Below are 19,304 nucleotides of genomic sequence, written 5' to 3'. Positions count from 1 at the left end.
TTTAATAAAATGGCCACCCCTTCCAGTTTTGCATATTTATAAAGAACCTTATATATAAAGAACAATTCTGGTGCAAGATGCCAAACGTGGTACAGTCACCATAGCCGATTACCAGTTGCTGCAAATTGCTCCACTTTCAACACCTTGCCCCCGAAATAGCTTGTTATACATACCTCCCATACACTTGGTAGATTCTAGCGGGTGAGAACAGTTATGAATAGTTAGGCCATAATCAAAAACGTGTGATGATTTGTATTTGGTCATAAAAGTGATTACGCTATTTTATACAAAGTCATTAATAACTAAAGCAATAGGAGAGAAAGTACTGTCAAAATGCTTCTAACAAGCAACACATTTATTTTGCTGTCCTTTACTAGACATTTTGATATAGGATGGAGGATTGATTAAATGTAATGCTTCACATGGTAATAAACATTTGGATATGTCATAACTTTTGCAATAACAGCACAAAGGGACATGATACAAATGAACCCTAATGCCAAGATTACTGTTGTGTTATTGCAAAATGAAAATATCATATGTTTTCTTCCCAAGCATTCCTGCTGAGAATACAGATTCTTAAATCATATCTGAGTCAATTTTTGGTAAACAAATTGTTGACCATTACATGAAAGAAATGCATATTTCAGGGTCTTGTTTTCCACTGGTATGGATATTATTATAAGGAGTGGGAGGCTATTACTCTAAGGCAGCAGACTGTCCATTACCCTTCTCTGTGACTGTTCTCTGTGCTATGTTCTCCCCAGGAAGCAAACCACCTCTTGTAGTCCGACTGCAATCACTGAGAAGCCTGAAAAGCTTCTCTTTTTAATGGTATTGTGCCATGTCTTTGTTCTTTGAAAGGATGCATAGGGAGTTTCATTTGTGGAATTCCACCCTTATCTTAAAAGGGTAAAGGAATGTGAATGCAAGCAGGGACTAGGTGTCACAGTCTTTCAAAGAAATAGCCACTACCTCACTCTTCTACCTTACATTTAAATGAATAGTAGCTATAAAAATATATATGTATTCTATATATTGTTTTTAACCCGCAATGCAGCCACAATGTAGTTCTAATTATATAAAATATTTCTCCTTGTAATAACATTTTAAATCCTATTAGTATAAATAGATGTACTTGGTCCAACTCTATTAATAATGCTTTTTAGTAAATATGTATAATATGTGTATAAGATGCAATCAAAATACCTAGGTTGTGCAATAAAGAGCATGCATGTTCCAAATCAAATACCTGTTCTAATTTATTTAAGTATTTGTAGAACAAGTCAAATTCTTCATGCTCCTGCCAGGGTTTGTACCTTTTAATTACACTAGAAAAACTGAACAGCAATAGGCTATCACACGCACTTTGATGAGAATTCATACAAGTTGTGGATTTACATCCCAGGTGCCCCTGATGACATGTCCCTGTTAACTCCGACAAGTTTTAATTCTCCAACCTGGAGTCTTGGTTGTTTATCATACAGTTACAGTGTCTTCCTTTTATCTTGTAATACTCATTTTCTGCCCAAATAGTCATCACTCAGTGAGACAACAAAGCAATGTGTAATCTAACAATAAAACCTCTTCAAACAAACCACAGATACTCATTGTAAATATAGCCAGTGGTCCCCTTCCTTTTGAGACCAGTGATTTGTGTCTGTCACGGAAAATATTTTTACACCTGTTGTTACTTTGCCCTCGGTTAAGGTTGTGATCTGTTACAGAACAATATGTTCATCGGAAAATCAATCACAAAACAGTCAATAAATATATCAAGTGGCATGCTTGAGTCCTTAAGATAAAAACTTACAACTCTTCCCAACTTTAGTAAAGTCACCGATCAGCCAGTGACTAGTGAATTATGCCATTGAACATTTCAATTATTTCCGAAGATGTGCTGATTGTTTTGATTCATATGTTGCCATGATTACTGTATTGCTTTTGTTCTTGCAGCACTCATTTAAAATTCCTCCATTAAACACCCCTCCTGCCCTGACTTGTCATTGTCCTCTCTTGACTTCTCCAAAAATTGGTAACAGGGCTCCCTAAGAGGTGAATGGTATGATTTTAATCTCTACCTAAGGGTAGCCCCAGGCTTACCCAAGTAAAACACTAAGTGTATAACTTCCTACAAGATGTCATTAATAATGCTACCCTAGCTACAGATTAGCACCATTTATATTCCGCAGCAATCTACAATGGGATCATTCATATTATTAACCCCTTAATGACAAAGCCCGTACATGTACGGGCTCAAAATGCATTTTCAATGGGTTTAGGGACCGCCCATTGTCCTTAAGGGGTTAACATTACGAAACACATGACTTACTTACAGAGTTTTCTGAGTGAGAGGAATGTCCTTATATTGAATGCAGAAGTCATAGCCCAGTGGAGGGGGTGGCTGAGGGCTCTGCCCTCATGTCAGACCTAGGGCCATTTTACTGCTGCCACTTGGGTGATCAGGTTCCCTATAGAGCCATGACACTAGGGACCAGTTAAAAGGAAGATCACTGATCCGTTACCACCTCCATAGTTCATTCACCACAAATGACGTAAGCTATATGGCTTGTGAGAATGTTTCATGTCATGTAACCGAAATAAGTATTCACATAATTCAAGCCCTTGAGGATTTACATTATAGAATAAATGATTAGTTCCTGACTTCTTTAGATGTCTAGATTTGTTTCAAACGGTGAACATCCTTCATGTCGTGTTAATGATTTCCTACTGTTTGTATAGTTTCCCAAAAAATGTGTAAATTATTACTAGAATGGAATTTTTATGTGGCACGCATCATATCAAGTACAGAATAACAGCAGACAGAACAATTTGTCAGTTTCGCAGATTCTAAACAGAATATAAACAGAGCATTCATTTAATGTGTCGCCAAAAAGTGACAGCTGGAGTGCAGGGAAATCCAGAATATATATATATATATATATATATATATATGTGGCATATATATGTGTATTCAAGGGGGTTCCTGTCCCAGCCCTGACCTGGGCCCTGCCTCAAGTCCTGTGTCCTGAGCAGCGATGTTACAGAAAGCACTCACATTTTTATATTGTTCACTTTGTTCACCAAGAATACATTTTAGAAAGAAATACACTTCTGTGAATCAAAGAGTGGTTTTTATTTTATTGAAGCCCCAAGATACAGTGGCTCTGCCAAAAAATAAAAAGTGTTTCAGGGGCCAAAGTGCCTTAAGGCTACGGTGGTCGACTGGTTCCCTTCTGCTTTTCCCCTAGGGGATATGTGGCCCCTTCCTTCCCTCTCCGGCCAGAAGGCTTGCAGGAGGGCTGGATTTTCTTGGCCTTTCGGGCGGCCCCCTGCCTCTATCTAATCTCTCACCAGAAAACCAGAGCCTTTTTAGGGGACCTGGTTCACCATGGCGATTTTCCGTGAATCAGAAAATACAGCGCAGTATAGTTTATTGAAAATAAATGTTTTGAATAAAAAAATGAAAAAACACAATCACACGTGCAACACTGGAGCTCATGTGAAAACTATATACAAAGGTGCTCCATAAAAAGCCCCAGCCATTGGCTAAGATCAAGTGAGTACCTGTAAGAGAGGGAAAGCTTGGTCCTCTGGCCTTATGCCTGCTCCTGCAAGGGTGCATGCACATTATTATTATTATTTTATTTATATAGCACTAACAATTTACACAGCGCTTAATACAATACATATATTCAAGGGGTATGACAAGACCAGAATTGACAGACTAAGACAAACCGATACATTAGGTGGAGAGAGCCCTGCTCGCAAGCTTACAATCTTGAGGGAAAGTTTACAATCAAAAAATGTGTTAACAACACAACACTAAATTATATTTGTGTGCATGTTGGTGAGTGGCAATTTTTTTGTCACTAGCCCTGGCCTTTTAGGCTAGATGTGTGGTGCATTCATTTATTTTTTTTATCACTAAGCTTCAAATCAGAGAGTGTTATCACAGCTGATATTCTATGATACTGCAAGTGTGAGTCCTTGTAAGTGATAACATAAGTGTACCACAATATGTGGTTCTTTTATATAGGAATAACTCAAAATATGTTATGGTGGGGACAACGTAGTGTTGGAAAAAACGCTCCGCTAAAAGTTAAGAAATAAGGAAGCATTGCTAAACACTAACTTACATCCACCAGGCAAGCCTAAAGCTTTGTTTTTTCCCACAGGAATCATAATGCAAGGGATCCAAAATCCACTTTATACACCGATCCATTAGAGCTCAAGTCTGCTGTGCTAGACTGCATTCAAACAAAGCCTGGGACAGAGGTGCAGAAGCTAGACCACCACTCGTGGACGTCTGTTCCATTGAGTTTATTCAACAATGGAGCATGCATTAGCTTGTAGTGGAGAGGTTTTTCATCACCTTTCTAATCTCTACCGTAACCTATTTTGTGTGTGTGACCCATGTACCAACCCTCAAGCGGTAAGCCAGTAACCTGACAAGGGATGAGATTAAACAAGAAGAAACAAGGTTTTGGCACTCTATCCTGCAGAGCTCTACCTCTGCCCCACTTTTTTGGGTAGAGCTCAACAGGGCAGCAGGATTTAGGACAGATCTGGGGCTCTGGAGAATGCACGGTATTGCTGCCAGTTTGACTGACACTATAACTCCCAAGCTCTATCCCCAGCATTGGGGGGGGGGTGTAGAAGTTGGGAGGTTTGAGCTTCTAACCCCAGAATACTTTGCAATGTCCTGTATACACCAAATAAATTTGATTTCTTGAAAGATGCCTCAATGATTTATACATTACAGAAGGCCTACTCGCAGAGCAACAACTATCCTGCACGCATTTTTTAGTGAATAAATCTTAAAAGTAACAATTTGAACAAGTTTATGGGTACATTTTTAACTGGGGCTAGGGTTAGAGGTTGCTTGAAAGTTGGATTATTCACATAACTGTTTTTCTTTTCTAAGCCTGATAAAAACATCCCTGCTGAAAATACCCTCAGGCACCAGCATGAATGCGTATTGGTTTTATACATGATTTTTTAAGACTTGGAGTAGAAACAGGAAAGCATATCGGAAACATTCTTAGTGTATATTAGCATTATATAATATTATATGTTACTCAGAACCTACTAAATTAGCATATATTTTTTTTACAGCCAGTAACTATGCAGTTCTATAATACATGGCTGTGTGTTCTGTTTTGGGTTTTTGTTTGAGAAAATTATTAATTTACCTTTTCCCTGAATAAAATGTGTTGATTTTTATGCTAGGTTGAGAAACCGGTTTGTTCTATTAATAGCTTAGCCATTGAAGCACTACAATGCCATTCCATGTCTCGCCTCGACCACTGAGGGCATGGTGCGGAATGCCAGTGATGTCTCATTTAAAAAAAAATAATAATAATAATAATAAAACATATTAACATGAAGAGCCAGCCAATTAGTAAGAGAATCAGCGAAATGTCTGTTTTAATATATGTAAAAACTGGTTTAACAGATTTAAAATTGCATTTGCATGTTTTTTTGTCTCAAGATTTGTAATATTTACTAAGATCCTGACCTTTTCTTCCTAGCTGGCCTGACTACTCTGTCTTTCTTAATATTGCTATGACCAGGTCTTTGCTGCGGTTTTCTTTTCCACTCCCTGTAGATGCATCCCCTCCCATCTCGATACGGAAACCATGAGTGCATGGTGCCGCTAATCATCTGATGAAGCCTAGAAGAAACCCCCATCATTTTAGGAGACTTCTTCTTAGCCACAGAACCCAATGTGTAGTGAGCTTTCTGCTATTATTGAATTGCTACTCACACTGATCTGCATATTATGGCACCCCACATATATTGTCATATATCTCTGTCCTGGTTTCTTTCTTGTTTCCATCTTATATCACTTGGACGCTATCCCTCTATGGTCTATTCACTAAAGGGAGAATTGGCAGGAGGGTAGTGGATGTAATTCCCTTACTTCACTATCCATTATGAATGGCAGGTAATTTTCTTCTCCTGAAGAGCTGATATAACTATAAATTATACAGGACCAGCCAAGCTCTTCCAGCAGCAGAGGCTCAGTGATATTTGACCTCTATGATGTATAGTGGAGTGAGATGAAGCAAAACTCTCCCTTTAGTGAATAAATCAGCTGCTTCTCTTCTCCTCCAAACCACTACCTTACATAGGAAGAGCCTGCACTACATACAATACATTTAATTGAAGACCCTAAATTGCATATTGTAGGTGACATTGTTAGACTTCTTTTAAAACAAGAAGAAATGGAGAAATGAAGGGGAATGATGCTGTCCATTTTGCAGTAATGTAAAAATAATGCACACACATAATATGTAAAAATATAAAGTGCACACTAGAACAATTGTTCTACATTTGGGAAGCTCAATATAAACTGTATCAATAAAGATCAAACTTTTGCCTTCAGTTCACAAAACAGAAGTGACTCTAATGGCCGGTTTGTAACGTGTAATTTGTAAACAGCTGCAAAGCTTGTATCCCATTCCCATTAGCTCATAAAAGCTTCCTGAAATATCTGGTGGACTGTGTGAGAAACACCACACTTTTTAATTAGCTTAATACAGCGAGGGAATTTATACATGTATACGATAGCCATAAGCAGAGCTGTAGCTAACTCCTTTTGCGCCTGAGGCAAGAATGGAAAATTGTGCCCCTCAGCTACTTTATTTATTTTTTTTTTTTTTTTTTTTACAGATGCCATTTTATTTACACTGCCTTTACACACACACCTGACCATAAACACACCTATACACACCTATACACATACACGGCCTTTACACACGACTGCCTATACACACTCTTCACACACCTGTCCACTAACACACATATACACATACACTGCCTATACACATGACTGCCCCCACACGCTGCCTTTACACACACACTTGCCCATAAGCACACATATATACATACACTGCCCTTTAACATGCGTATACAAATACACTGCCTGTACACACTGCCTTTACACACACCTGCCCTTAAACAAGACTGCCCCCACACACTGCCTTTACATATACCTGCCCATAAACACGCATATACTCATACACTGCCCATACACGCTGCCTTCACACACACTTGCCCAAAAAAGTTTGATTGTTACATTAGTAAGACATGCAGATACTAGATGATTCTGGTTGAATGGAGACAGCAGATGTATAGATCAAAACACTTTTTTTTTTTTTTTAACTAAAATTGGCTTTATAGTTAGGAGGGAGTGCAATGTAAGTGAGTTTCGCCCCTGAAATTTTGATGCCTGAGAAACTGCAAATAAAAGGACAAAATAAGCCTGGGGATAGAAGAAGCTGTGACTGGTACTGTGGTTTATCACATTAAAGTCACCCCTTCCTGTGAATGTTTTCAAGGAAGAGTTCTTAAAGTGAAACCACCCTGAAACGTTCTTTTTATATAATCATAATAGGCACGTGCATTGCGGTAGTGTTGTGTTGCGTCTTCACATGACCCAGCTGTATTGATACAGAGTAGCAATAAAAGAATGGGATAGGGTTTGTAACTGGAATTTCCACAGATACTTTATTATGTTTAATTTAAGAATTTTTCGAATTTTAATGTTAATAAAGCATATCCTGGCAAAGCAATACTGCAATCTAGCCATACAATAACCATTAAACATAACTGTGAACTATGAAAATGGTTTCTGAATGCTGAGGATGATGGGGGTTATATTCAGACAGGTGTGTGTGTGGTGTGGGTTGAGTGTTCCAGTTATGGCACGGTTATGAAAAGTGCTTTTTGGAATGAAATGAATTGTGCATGACTTTGCTAGACTAGTAGCTCTCAGACACAGACGTTCAAAATACATTTTTCATAAGGTCCCTTTGAACTGTTTCATCGCGTTGGTGCGCATCCAAGAGAAAAGAGTGGATTTTTTTGCAGCCATGCTTTCTGGGTGATTTGTTAGATGCTAGCTGAAGAAGGGAAGAAGTAATAGTGTTATGGAATATTTTCAAAGTGTTTGTTTCAAGTAAATTCAGATTATTGCGCTTGCTTTGAAGATAAGAATAATAATAATAAAAATAGCTTTTGGCACATTTTCTGCAATATTGATTTTATGAGAAAATGCATAAAATTCATACTTTTGGAAGGAACTGTCATGACAGAAGAAAGTTACCCCAAAAGTTTGTTTCAAACTTTTAATGTGCTTCAGAATACCAATAGTTAAAATGCTGTTACTGATTGCAGTTTTTCTCGTTAAAGTAACTATGGCGCATATTAAAATGCAAGAAAGAAAACTGATGTTTTGGTTGGTTATTTCAGACTCCAGTCCCCAAGAGTGGAAGCAAAAACAATATTAGGCATATATATATATTTATTTATTTTATACATTATCCAAATAAAATGAAATGTGGGCATGAAACCAGTTCGTTATATGGCAAATTCTTCAATTCTCCAAGAACAGGAGAAAAGATATAGTATGTCCATTGCTGATAATGTATTAACAAAAAAGAAATAAAAAAGCAGAGGTATTTGAACTCATAAAAGGTGTAATTCATACAACTATAGAATATCAACTATTATATCCACATCTTCCTATACATAACAGGAGAAAAGTCCATCTCTACTGTCCGTGTATGCTAACTACTGTATGATCCGTGCAGCCTCGTTTGATGTTATCAATTTGGAAGGATGTTATAAACTGTAACCCTGGATTTGGCTATAGAAAAGTTCCTGTAGTTTGCCTTTCTGTTAGTAACAGCTAGTTGACTGTGTTGGCCCTTGATTACAGTTAATCCATGGCAGGCTTTATCTGTCTTGGCCGTGGCCTATTATTCACATCAAGTGATGAGCCCAACCACACATTAGAGTAAAGCAATCTTGTACAATACCGATGCTTTTCTGTTGGCACCAGACGAGGATTAGGGGTGCCATTTCCCCCGGCCTCCTCTAATTTAAAGAATTTTGGGCTGCTGCCTGTGTTACTTACCAATGGGGACTACTATCCAGTACAGCTCCACATACAGCCACAATCTAGAGTAACACTGGCTTTAGGAACAATATACTCATTGACTAAATCCTTTTGTTAACGTAATCTGGATATGACTGAATAGTACACGTTGGGCATGCTGTCTTCTCAATGGGCTCTGGGCTGCTTTATTACTGGATAAACTGGTCAGAGATGCCTCCTAATCTGAATGTTGTACCTGTAAGGTGTATATTGATTTAAGTATCCCTTTTTGAGGATCAAACCCCAATAACCATTGGGTTACTGCATGTAAACTGTGAAGACGTGTAATAGTACTTGGGACATTTGGTGTCTTCTACCGCAGTGGGTTATTTGGTCATAAATTCAGCTGCACAGGTTGTCACCTACTGGCATGTTTTCGTTTTGAGCACAGCTTTAGTAATTTGTATTTAAGAGCTCTTTATGAGGATTTATGTAGGCTTATCCACAGCCCATACTATCCTTCAGCAAGCATCCGACCTCCTCTTTGCAATTCGGTTGGCATTTTGCTAACTCATTTTATCAAGAGTTCCGTTTCTCGATGAGAGGTAAAACCAACAAAGCGTATCGTATACATGAGTACCTTCCTACAGATATATGAAGCCTTCGTCTTTTTTTAAATTATTTTTTTAATGCGTTTTCTTGTGGCTAAAACCGTTTTGGTACATTTCTGTTTATTGTGTCCTGAAAATAAGAGATTGCTGATATTCTTCAAAGGCAACCGAGCCACCATGACTCAGGCTTGTGTGGGGGAGTTGCTGGGCTAACAGACTATGTGCATCTTTATTCTCTGTACTGTGCCACAGGTGGATGCAGTGAGATGTCTATTGATTATTTACTGGAGATGTCTTCCTCAAGGTGCTAACCTTGAAAAAATACAAGTTTTACCTTTTTGGATCAATATAAATATATATAATTAAAACACTGTCCCTTTTGGCTATATCTGAGCCAATGGTGTGGCAGCCACCCCCTGGTGCAGAACAGTCAGTTCAGTGGTTTTAGGGTTAAATGCGTGGTGGATATAGTTGTAGTAGTGCCATTGTGCCAAGTGGGTTACACCACTTCTATGGCCCCTGCATGCCCGGAGAGGGGGGTGAAATCCAGTGGAACTCCTTCTCTGCAGCACAATGGTTCAGCCCTGACAGCCAGGCGTCTCCTTCCACACACACCCCTCGTTCCAATGATGGAAAGCCGGCAGCGGAGGGGGGTGAGGAGGCGGAGGGGGGCAGCGGCATGTCAATGCAGGGAGACCTCTCACTCACACGCACACACAGGCAACTTTACTACACGCTGCACCGGAATCCGCTTCCTCTGCCGGGGCTGCAGTCTGGCTCCCGCCTGCCAGTGAATGGGATGCTTGGCACGCTAGGCGCCTTGTAGTAGGCAGCCAGGTACCCACAGGGGAGCAGCAGCCCCACGCACACGCTCACCAGTCACCGTGCCAGGTCCCCCCGTGGGCGCCCGCCCGCACGCACCGCCCTGCACCTCTGCCCGGACAGCGGCAGGAGGCATGGACAGGTTCCTGGGCTTCGTCAGACAGATCCGAAGATCCAGGAGGAGGAAAGGCAAGAAGTACCGACCCGAGGAGGATTACCACGAAGGCTACGAAGACGTGTATTACTACGCATCGGAACATTTCCGAAGTAAGTGTCTGCTCCGGGGAAGGCAGCGCACGCCAGGAGTTGGGTTGCCCGCTCCCTGCCGGCTCCGTGTCTTGTACCGCATTGTCTGACATTCTGTGGCTGTGCTGCCGTGCCTGGAGTAACTACTCCTGCAGTAACCTTCATTATCTGCTAGTGTGTGTCTCCAAGTGCCTTCTATGCCAAGGAAAGTTCACGGGGGTGCTAAGAATTGTACAAATCCCCACAGGTGGCCCGTTTATCACATCTGCTGTCTAATGGAGCCTGTCTCGCAGGGGTCTCCCGACACTGGATGCTGATATGACAGCTTCAGTCTATCAGGTGGAGGTGCATGTCCACAATGGCCTGAAATCCCATTGTTTTGGTGTAAAACTCGGGGAAACTTCAACTTACATCAAACACAATCTTCATTTTTTAACAGATTGTAGATCATGCAGGTTGACTTATAATCCGCTGGACTCTGCTTAGCTTATTTTGCTTTTTTGATTGTTCCATTCGAGTTAATGCGTTGCTTACTGCACCAAATAATCCAGTTCTATAGATTGGGTATGTTTTTAAAAAAAACAAAAATAATAATAAAAAAATGAGAGAACCCAGATGTCCGTTATCTTAAAGTAAATTTTTTTCTAGTGTTTTGGTGAACTCAATTGCTTGCTCAATTGCTATATATATATATACACACATACATACATACATACATACATACATTTGTTCTTTTTAATGAATCTAGCATGTCTATAAAGAATATAGACATGGCTACGTGTGTCAGTGGGTATATTCTATGTCGCTGTCACTGTTGTATTCTCTCTACCCATCTCAGGCTTGTCCCTTTGGTTTACAAATGCCCAGATCTGCCCGAGGAGACAGTGACAGGAGTCCACAGCCCAGGCGGTTCTCCCTGAGCCAGCTATGTCACTTCTCGTTACGTGACTACCCGTGACAAGCTTTTTTTTTTTTTTTTTTTTTTTTAGTGTGTAAGATTTTAAGGAAAAATGTCAGTGTCTGATTATTCCAGGCTTCTCAGAGATACTTCTGCGCACTTGAAAAAGTAATTTGTAACTTTGAACAGTTTCTTGCAGGGAATTGCTGAATTATGGCCATCCAGGAACATTGCTTTTAATGTTTTAATTAAGATAAAGCAGAGATTAAGCTGACAGCACCACACTCCAAGTTGTTATGAGACGCACTACTTGTTGTTTACCTATTGTATCATTTCATGTTACAGGCCACTAATGACCATTACAATCTCTGTTACTTCTTTTGATTTGTATTGGTTATTATTTAGACTTGTCGACTGTCTTACTGTATGTATACAAAATGGGGATTTAAAATGAAATTATGTATAAGACCTGGTTAATTAGAAGTTATCTCACTCTTACTTTTACATCTAATGGTGCATTGCTTTCATTGGAAAAACACGCCAGGGGTCCAGAAATTAAGTGGCTAGTCTCCGCACCATTCATTCATGGGTCCCTTTTATTAAGAATTAAGATTTATGAACTTAGTTTAGCATTAAAGGTTAATGTAGTTGTGTTGAAAAATATTTCCATGCGTCCCATCTTAAGGTCCAGATTAAACGGGGTATGGTTTCTTATGTTAAATATTATATTCCTCTAATATGTTTTGTAATGATGGGTTGCGATCTCATATGCTAATACTGTTGTTTGTAAGTTAATGTAGGAGCATGCATTTTGTGTACAAGGGTTATGTTTGACCCGGGCAAGTAGTGGCCGTGGTTTTCTGGGACAGCGGAAGAAATTCACTGTTGGCTAGGCAAGTGGTGATAGAAGGGGCCAAGCTAGCTCTGGATTATAGGCATGGCAGGAAAGGGACACCGTTACATTAGGAAACAGAAATCCTAAGTATATTTGGAGCCTTTGTTGGACGTCACGTGCATGAATCAAATGGAGAAATAAATGAGTCGAATTACATCTGCTTCCTTGCGCTACTTATCATAAAAGATGCTATATAATATACTTTAATTGTGGATTATTGGGAAGTAGTAGTTTCCTTCTATGAAAACTATTTCTTGCACCACTTGCTTCATGGAACAAACTAAAGATATCCTAGACCACCTGTATGCACGTATGGCTCTGATCACTACTCCCAGTGGCTGCATTATCTCCTTTATGTGCCATTAGATAGAACTGCAGCCTTTTGCATACATGTCCGTGAGAATGCTTGGGAGCCCTTTAATCTCATTTTATTTACTTCATACAGTTATGTATGTGTGTCAGTAAAAATGTATGAAGTAAAGACCAGGAGTCCAAACCAAATATATTTCCAGTTCCAGAAATGTTTCCGTTTTTTTTTTTTAAATAGAACAACAGTTTTGTTTGCTTGTCGTATGTTAGAAGCTCTGCCTTTAATAAGCGGTGCAGGGCTATAACCTGTAGTGCTTGACGCCTATCAGGTTTAATATTGAGAAGTGCTCTGAACAGTTCCATTAGATTTGATTTACAATGCGGGTGTCATAAATCACATGGACCCTTGTGGTGTTCTCTAAAGCTTAATAAACTCCCGTAATATCCAGGGAAACGCAACATAAAACATAAAGAGCTGTTTTCTTTTGAACAGTGGTCATCTCAGTCTCTCCAAAGATGTCCTTGCTTATTATATCCTTTGTTTGATTGAATAAGTTATAATTCAGTGACTTTTAAGGCAGCAACAGCTATAGGATGTGCTTTGGTAAATTATTGAATACATGGATGGCAGTGAGAAATAAAAATCTTTGAATTCATGAAACTTGAAATAAATCAGTCTCTACATCTCAAATGTGGACAGTGTCCTTCCAAGACATAAGATGCAAATATATAGACAAAACAGGATAGATGCATGTCTGGTAGAGGGACACGTGCCTTACACTGTTTATTTTTTTTCTTGTTCCCATTATCCCCAGTTACGTCTCTTTTCTTATAGGTTAAGGAATCCAGGGGAGCGCTTTCTGGTTGTCTAGAGCAGATAGATGCAATAGTGCAACAGGTCTCCATTGCGCCATCTCTACACATCGCCATACAGAAAGGGGCAGAGCTGCCTGGTGTATGATGAGGGTCTAGATCACAAGTGTACCCCATGCAGTCTCTGTTGCATGACTCATTTTAAGGAGCTTTAATTTATAAGTAGACTATAGTCTGACCCCCCAGCCGCACCATCCTTGGTCATACAGTAATGCAGTCTGTGGAGCCTGTAACCAGCGCGGGGGCCTGGTGTGAAAGGGATTAGCAGGGATGTTCTCTGAGTTGATGTGGTGACTGTAACACTTCTTTGTTTCTTTGTGAAACATCATTATTTGTACTGTTGAATACCCAAGTCTCTTACGGAAATATTTCTGTAATCATAAATAAAATGCAATTCATTGACATATAGCACAAATGCAGGCACTAGTAGGCTGTTGCCATAGAAATGTGCATGCGTCTTAAATGCTGGTCTTCATATGATTAAACCTTTACAGGAAAGAATAAAATGGCAGATATGTAGAAATGTAGGTAAGAATTAGAAGTGAATTGGCCTACACCCTGCAGTGCATCATTGATGTAATAAGATACAGGTTGACATAAACTTCAAAAGACTGCAAAGTTATCTCCGAAGGACCCGTGTTTGTGGGACCTGGCAGCGCATCAATCACCTGATCACAAAGAGACTTTTATCAAGCCTCAGCATCTCACGTAGAGCAGCCTCTGAAAGCAGCTCTGTCTGCTGGATAGGTGCACAGGGTATTTTTGGGGGGAAAGTTTGATATCTATTTAAATTATGGCCCTGCTGTTGTTGACATTTCTCCATTTCATGCAATGTTTTATGCATCGAGTCTATGGAATGAAAATCTTTGAAATTACTATGTCGAAGCAAAGCATGTAGTGTAATGGCACATAATGACTGGTTTCCAATTTCAAGCAGCAGAAATACTTGGGGAGCATTTTATAAAAAGGTTGGTGTCTGTTTATATTCCTCATTTTAATGAAGAATGGTCCAGCTCTGATTTTGAGCACATACACAGCCTTGTTAATATTAGGGACAGTTCCTTTCAAACCATCTAGTTATTAACCTATAATTCCATCATCAGAGGTCAGTGCACATAGGACGCCAGCGATCAATAGCAATACTAGGTGACCTCGTGACTTTTTGTTTAAAAAATCACTACTCCAAAACTAATGTAAACACGTGGGATACAGGGCAAGTTCATTGATTTGGGGTCATTGATTAAACATGGTTTTTTTTAGTGTTAAGTACTGAATTGATCCATTTTCTTTATTAAATACGGTACATCACACCATCCTTGAACCATGGCTTCCAACAACGGCCCACGTGTGATATAGTTTACTTATGAAAACTACCTATAGTAACTTCTACCTGTCATTTTAAAAGGGAAAAAATAACATTACAGGCTGTGTAAGTTCCAACACCAGGGTATTATGTTGGCTGATGTACCCGTGTACACTTTTTACAAACATATGTATGTGGTGTATTTCAATCTAGTAATGTCATTATATTTTAGTGTACTGAACAGTAAAATTTAGTACTTCATTATGATATCTGGGACAAAGTAACATATTTTTTTTTTAAACTGAAGAAATATCATAACTTATCTTATACTTTCTTACATCCACTTGGCATGTTTAGTACATTTTTACTTTTTAAAGGAAGATTCAGGAGCCCTGTGTAGGATCAAGCCTAGAGCCGGCCCTTAAATTTTGTATTTTATTTTTTAAACAAAATGATATTTGTGTTTGTTTTACACATAAATATTTTGTTAAAGCCTTCTGCTTGAAATTCCATTGTTACGTTCAGTTTCTGCAGAAAAAATATATTATTTATATTTCTCCTCTTGCTGTATGAATGCCTTGTGCTCAGTCTCCCCATTTTTAATTAGTTCACAAGGTTGCTCATTACAAAGTGAGCTTTTTTTCCACCCCCCCCTTAATATATGTTTTCGACAGTTTTATTTGTGTGATAATATAACGGTTTTGTCTGTAAGATATGTAACCTCATTCATCCTTGTAGGTCAGATTTGTGTCACATTGACATCAATAGTTTATATGACATTCTGCAGGGTAGCAGGTGTTCATTTCTTCTAATTGTTTTGCTGCTTTGTGAAGTCGGCTGATAAAGAGCGATTGTTTTTGGCTGGTTGGATGGACGGGAAATACTAAACTGTCTTTTGGAAATATTTAACCTGCGCTTCTGAACGTTACAAAAATTAGTCATGTAATATGTAGAACTCATGCAAAACAGTATGCGATGTACAAAGGCGTCCCTACGGTTTTATAGCTGGCAATGTTGCAGTACGTCTAAGCATACATAATGGATATATCATATGTCCCTCATCCATGTTTTAAGAAATACATGTATATTCATGTAATAACTTCAAAGATTGGCTTGACACAGGACTTTTAGAATATATTTTAGAATATATTTCATGTAGATTGTAATATCTTTAATTGTATCTTTATGTGTACAATTAATGTAAGAATTCCCTGTTGTGCTTCAGTTGTTACAGTTTCACACACTCGTGTATGTCGTTCAATAAATAGCGCCTGTGCTCTTGTTTATTTATAAATGCTGTGGAAATATCTGACTCATTTTACTACATTTGAAACGCATTAGCGTATATTTGCAGACGTTTATAAATATGTAAATCACAATGTAGAATCTTTATTCAATGTCATGTTGTACTGTAATATGCTATTGCGCAAACTCATCAACGGAATGCATTTTCCTTTAGTTCTCTAATGTACGATATTGTCGAGTTTTTATAATACTTATGTCCCCTGATGCAATTGTCTTAAAATGTGAAAATACTTGATTACCTGTCCAACTGCATGATGCTTCGATACCCCTACGGTGGCTTCACAGATACGCTAGCCCAGCTTAACTGCCTACAGAATGAACCGGACAAAAACTATTATGTTCCATACGTTACACGAGAGAGAAGATATTACAGAAGGATACGTTATTTTATACTCTTTAACTTGATTAGAATACACACTATAGATAAATGAAACAGACCATCTAAGTTAGCATTTCACTTGGAACTAATCTTTTTTTCTTTTTGGTTCAGGTGAAAAGTTCTGTTTAACGTTCATGAGGCATAGCAAGATGGTAATAATTTTCATATTTCCCTTATTTTGTTGGGAAAATGGTTGACATAATTGTACGGTTATGTAATGAATTCAAATGCTTCCTGATGTAACTAGGTCACACAGTATAGAATGCTATTGCCATAGTTTACTGTTTTCTCCTGGATATTAAAAGTCTGGCGGTTCTAACTGCAAAGTGGGTTTGATATTCCTAATATTAAATATAATATCGATCGCTATGTCTTCAGTAAGCTAAACTTGAGTTCACTTGTGTTTGTTTCTTTTAAATTGTGGTGCACTCTGTGCCACTTTTCATCCGTCTGTAATCAGGAAAGCAATTGCAGAAAAAAAAATGGTATGCCCGTGAAATCTCATTATTGGATAGTTTTGTCATTTAGAGGAGAGAGAAGGAATCCAAGCTGGTTTCTGTGCAGCAAGAGCAAAATGAACGATACAAATGAAATCAATTAGTTTTATTGCAGTGGACACAATAAATGATATGGACAATTTCACTTAATCCTGCCAATGGGGAAACACACATTGTGCAATTTAGTCTTTTTTTATTGGCATTAGAAGAATTACTGTTCATTACTCACTTCACGGATAGAGTACCAGCGTTAAATAACCTCACAGGCTTCCTTAACTGGTGTGTTCACGCTCTTGTTTAGTCCATTAAACTATGTGACATATATCACTACTATTGGTAGTGTCTCAAGTTTTCTCCAAGCTACTTTGTCTTTCAGCTATACGCTTTTTCTAGCTGATTAACATTTCTGCTATATGTTTTCGTCTCTCCAAGTCTCCTGAGCTGTATCGTGTCACCAGGGACACGGTGGTTTCTAATTTTGGTACTGGTCCGTCACGTGTAAATCGGTATAAGACATCTCATCTTCTTTGGTGTTCTTTTTTTTAACTTTTATATCCTTTGATTTTTTTAATGCATCAAGTAATAATAATACGATGTTTATATTGTCAGTAGGGTATTGCTAGTGAAGCGGAAGAGCAACAACATTTACTTAACGTTTAGCATGGGTTTTTTCCAGTGTGATTTATTTGCAGTACATCCAGGGTTTGCTGCAGCTGCCCGTCTCCTTTCCTAGCTGGACTTTGGACATTAGTTGCATTACTAACTGGAGCTGATGTCACATCCTACTTGTATTTTGCCTTGTAACAAACGCTTTTTTTTTTTTTTTTTTTTTTTTGCAACCATATGTGACTATAAGGACTCAATTAGCAATATAAATATTTATGTGATGACATTGCATAGTTTCTATTTCAGATTTTTCCCCAAACAAATATTACAATAACATATACATGTATAGTGGGGGGTCCCCTTTAAAGTGCCAGAGAGAATTTTAATTCCCAGTACATCGCTGACTATTGTTTGTCAATACAGTACTGTGCAGACGTTTTAGGCAGGTCTAAAAAAAACAATTATGTGAAGTAAGAATGGTTTCAAGAATAGACATGTTAATAGTTTATTTCTATCATTTAGCAAAATGCAAATTGAGCGAACAGAAGAAAAATGTCAATCAAATCAATATTTGGTGTGACAACCCTTTGCCTTCAAAACAGCATCGATTCTTCCAGGTACACCCTCACAAAGTCAGAGATTTTGTAGACATATATTTAGTAGCTGCTGCTTCATAAGTTGAAATTCTTGACTTCCCTGCAAACTGATAGTTTAGTGAATACACTATTGTATTGTATTTTTTTTTTTGTTTGTTTGTTTTATCCATCACTGATAAATGGCTTATTTTCCTATGACTGTGCAAGTAGTATTGGCCACAGCACCCACCATTACTAGTACTGCTGCTTTTGGGAAAGTGTGGAGAGTATCAGCTGCCGTTACCAGTGTGTATGAGATGTTTTTGTCTTTATATGTATGCGGTGTGTTCTCTAGAAACGTATCCTTGGAATCTAGGCAGCCTGTTCCAACATGTTTTCAGTGACCTCCGCAACTTGAAATGATGAAATTATTTTCTTTCTGTTCTGTTACAATGAACACTTTCGGATGTAGTGCATTTGTATTGGGATAGGCTAGTGCAATTAAACATGTCTCGATTGTAACGTAAAGTAGCTGGGTTTAGAACATTGTTTTGTTGTGATAAAAGACAACAAAACACCTCCCAGACAGATTGTGGAACACTGTGCGGATGAATGTGAGAATGATCCTTTCTGGTTACAGCAAGGCCATCCATCCAGTCTCTTGCTATTTTGACAATAGACCGTCTGCTCCCATAGAGCTTCCCTGTGCTATTTTTGTGGTGATCAAGCTCAGGGAACTATAGCATTTGTCCTGCGGGTGCTGTAGCTATAACATTTTATTTATCACAAATATTATGTTCGTTAAATAAAAACATAGATTTATTACTTGTTAAATATGGAGTCCTATAAAATATTTTCACCTAGTGCCCCTGAATACACAGAACCACCCTGCATGGATTTAATGGAGTCCCCAAGGAGAACCAAGGAAAAATGGGGCAGGCTGTTAACTTTAGTAGTTGGAGGCAATGCCAGCCAGTACAAAATTGCCCATGATTAAGCTTTTTTTCTTTTTTTCTTTTTTTTTTTAATCGGTGCAGTCCCAATGCTTCTATGTAATACTAGGCTTCTAGGTTCCTGGTTCTGTTCCTTTATGTTTAG

At 38.5% G+C, this 19,304-nt stretch overlaps 1 protein-coding gene across 6 annotated transcripts in view; it reads left to right on the top strand.

Annotated features, from left to right (window-relative positions):
• Window positions 1–19,304, top strand: part of GRIP1 (glutamate receptor interacting protein 1) — a 188,371-nt gene that overhangs the window by 66,354 nt on the left and 102,713 nt on the right. Inside the window, exon 1 of one of the 6 annotated variants that reach the window (XM_053465588.1) lies at window positions 10,233–10,587. The exons of 3 other annotated variants lie outside the window; for them this stretch is intronic. In XM_053465588.1, coding sequence (XP_053321563.1) covers window positions 10,455–10,587 — 133 coding nt within the window. In that variant the 5' untranslated portion in view covers window positions 10,233–10,454. Of the gene's footprint in view, window positions 1–10,232; window positions 10,588–19,304 lie in introns of those variants that run through there. 2 more of the 6 variants (XM_053465591.1, XM_053465592.1) reach the window with 2 other exon arrangements.

This window comes from Spea bombifrons, chromosome 4 (assembly GCF_027358695.1).
Source record: "Spea bombifrons isolate aSpeBom1 chromosome 4, aSpeBom1.2.pri, whole genome shotgun sequence".
NCBI classification, from domain to species: domain Eukaryota; kingdom Metazoa; phylum Chordata; class Amphibia; order Anura; family Pelobatidae; genus Spea; species Spea bombifrons.
This window is presented reverse-complemented; position numbering and strand designations above follow the sequence as displayed.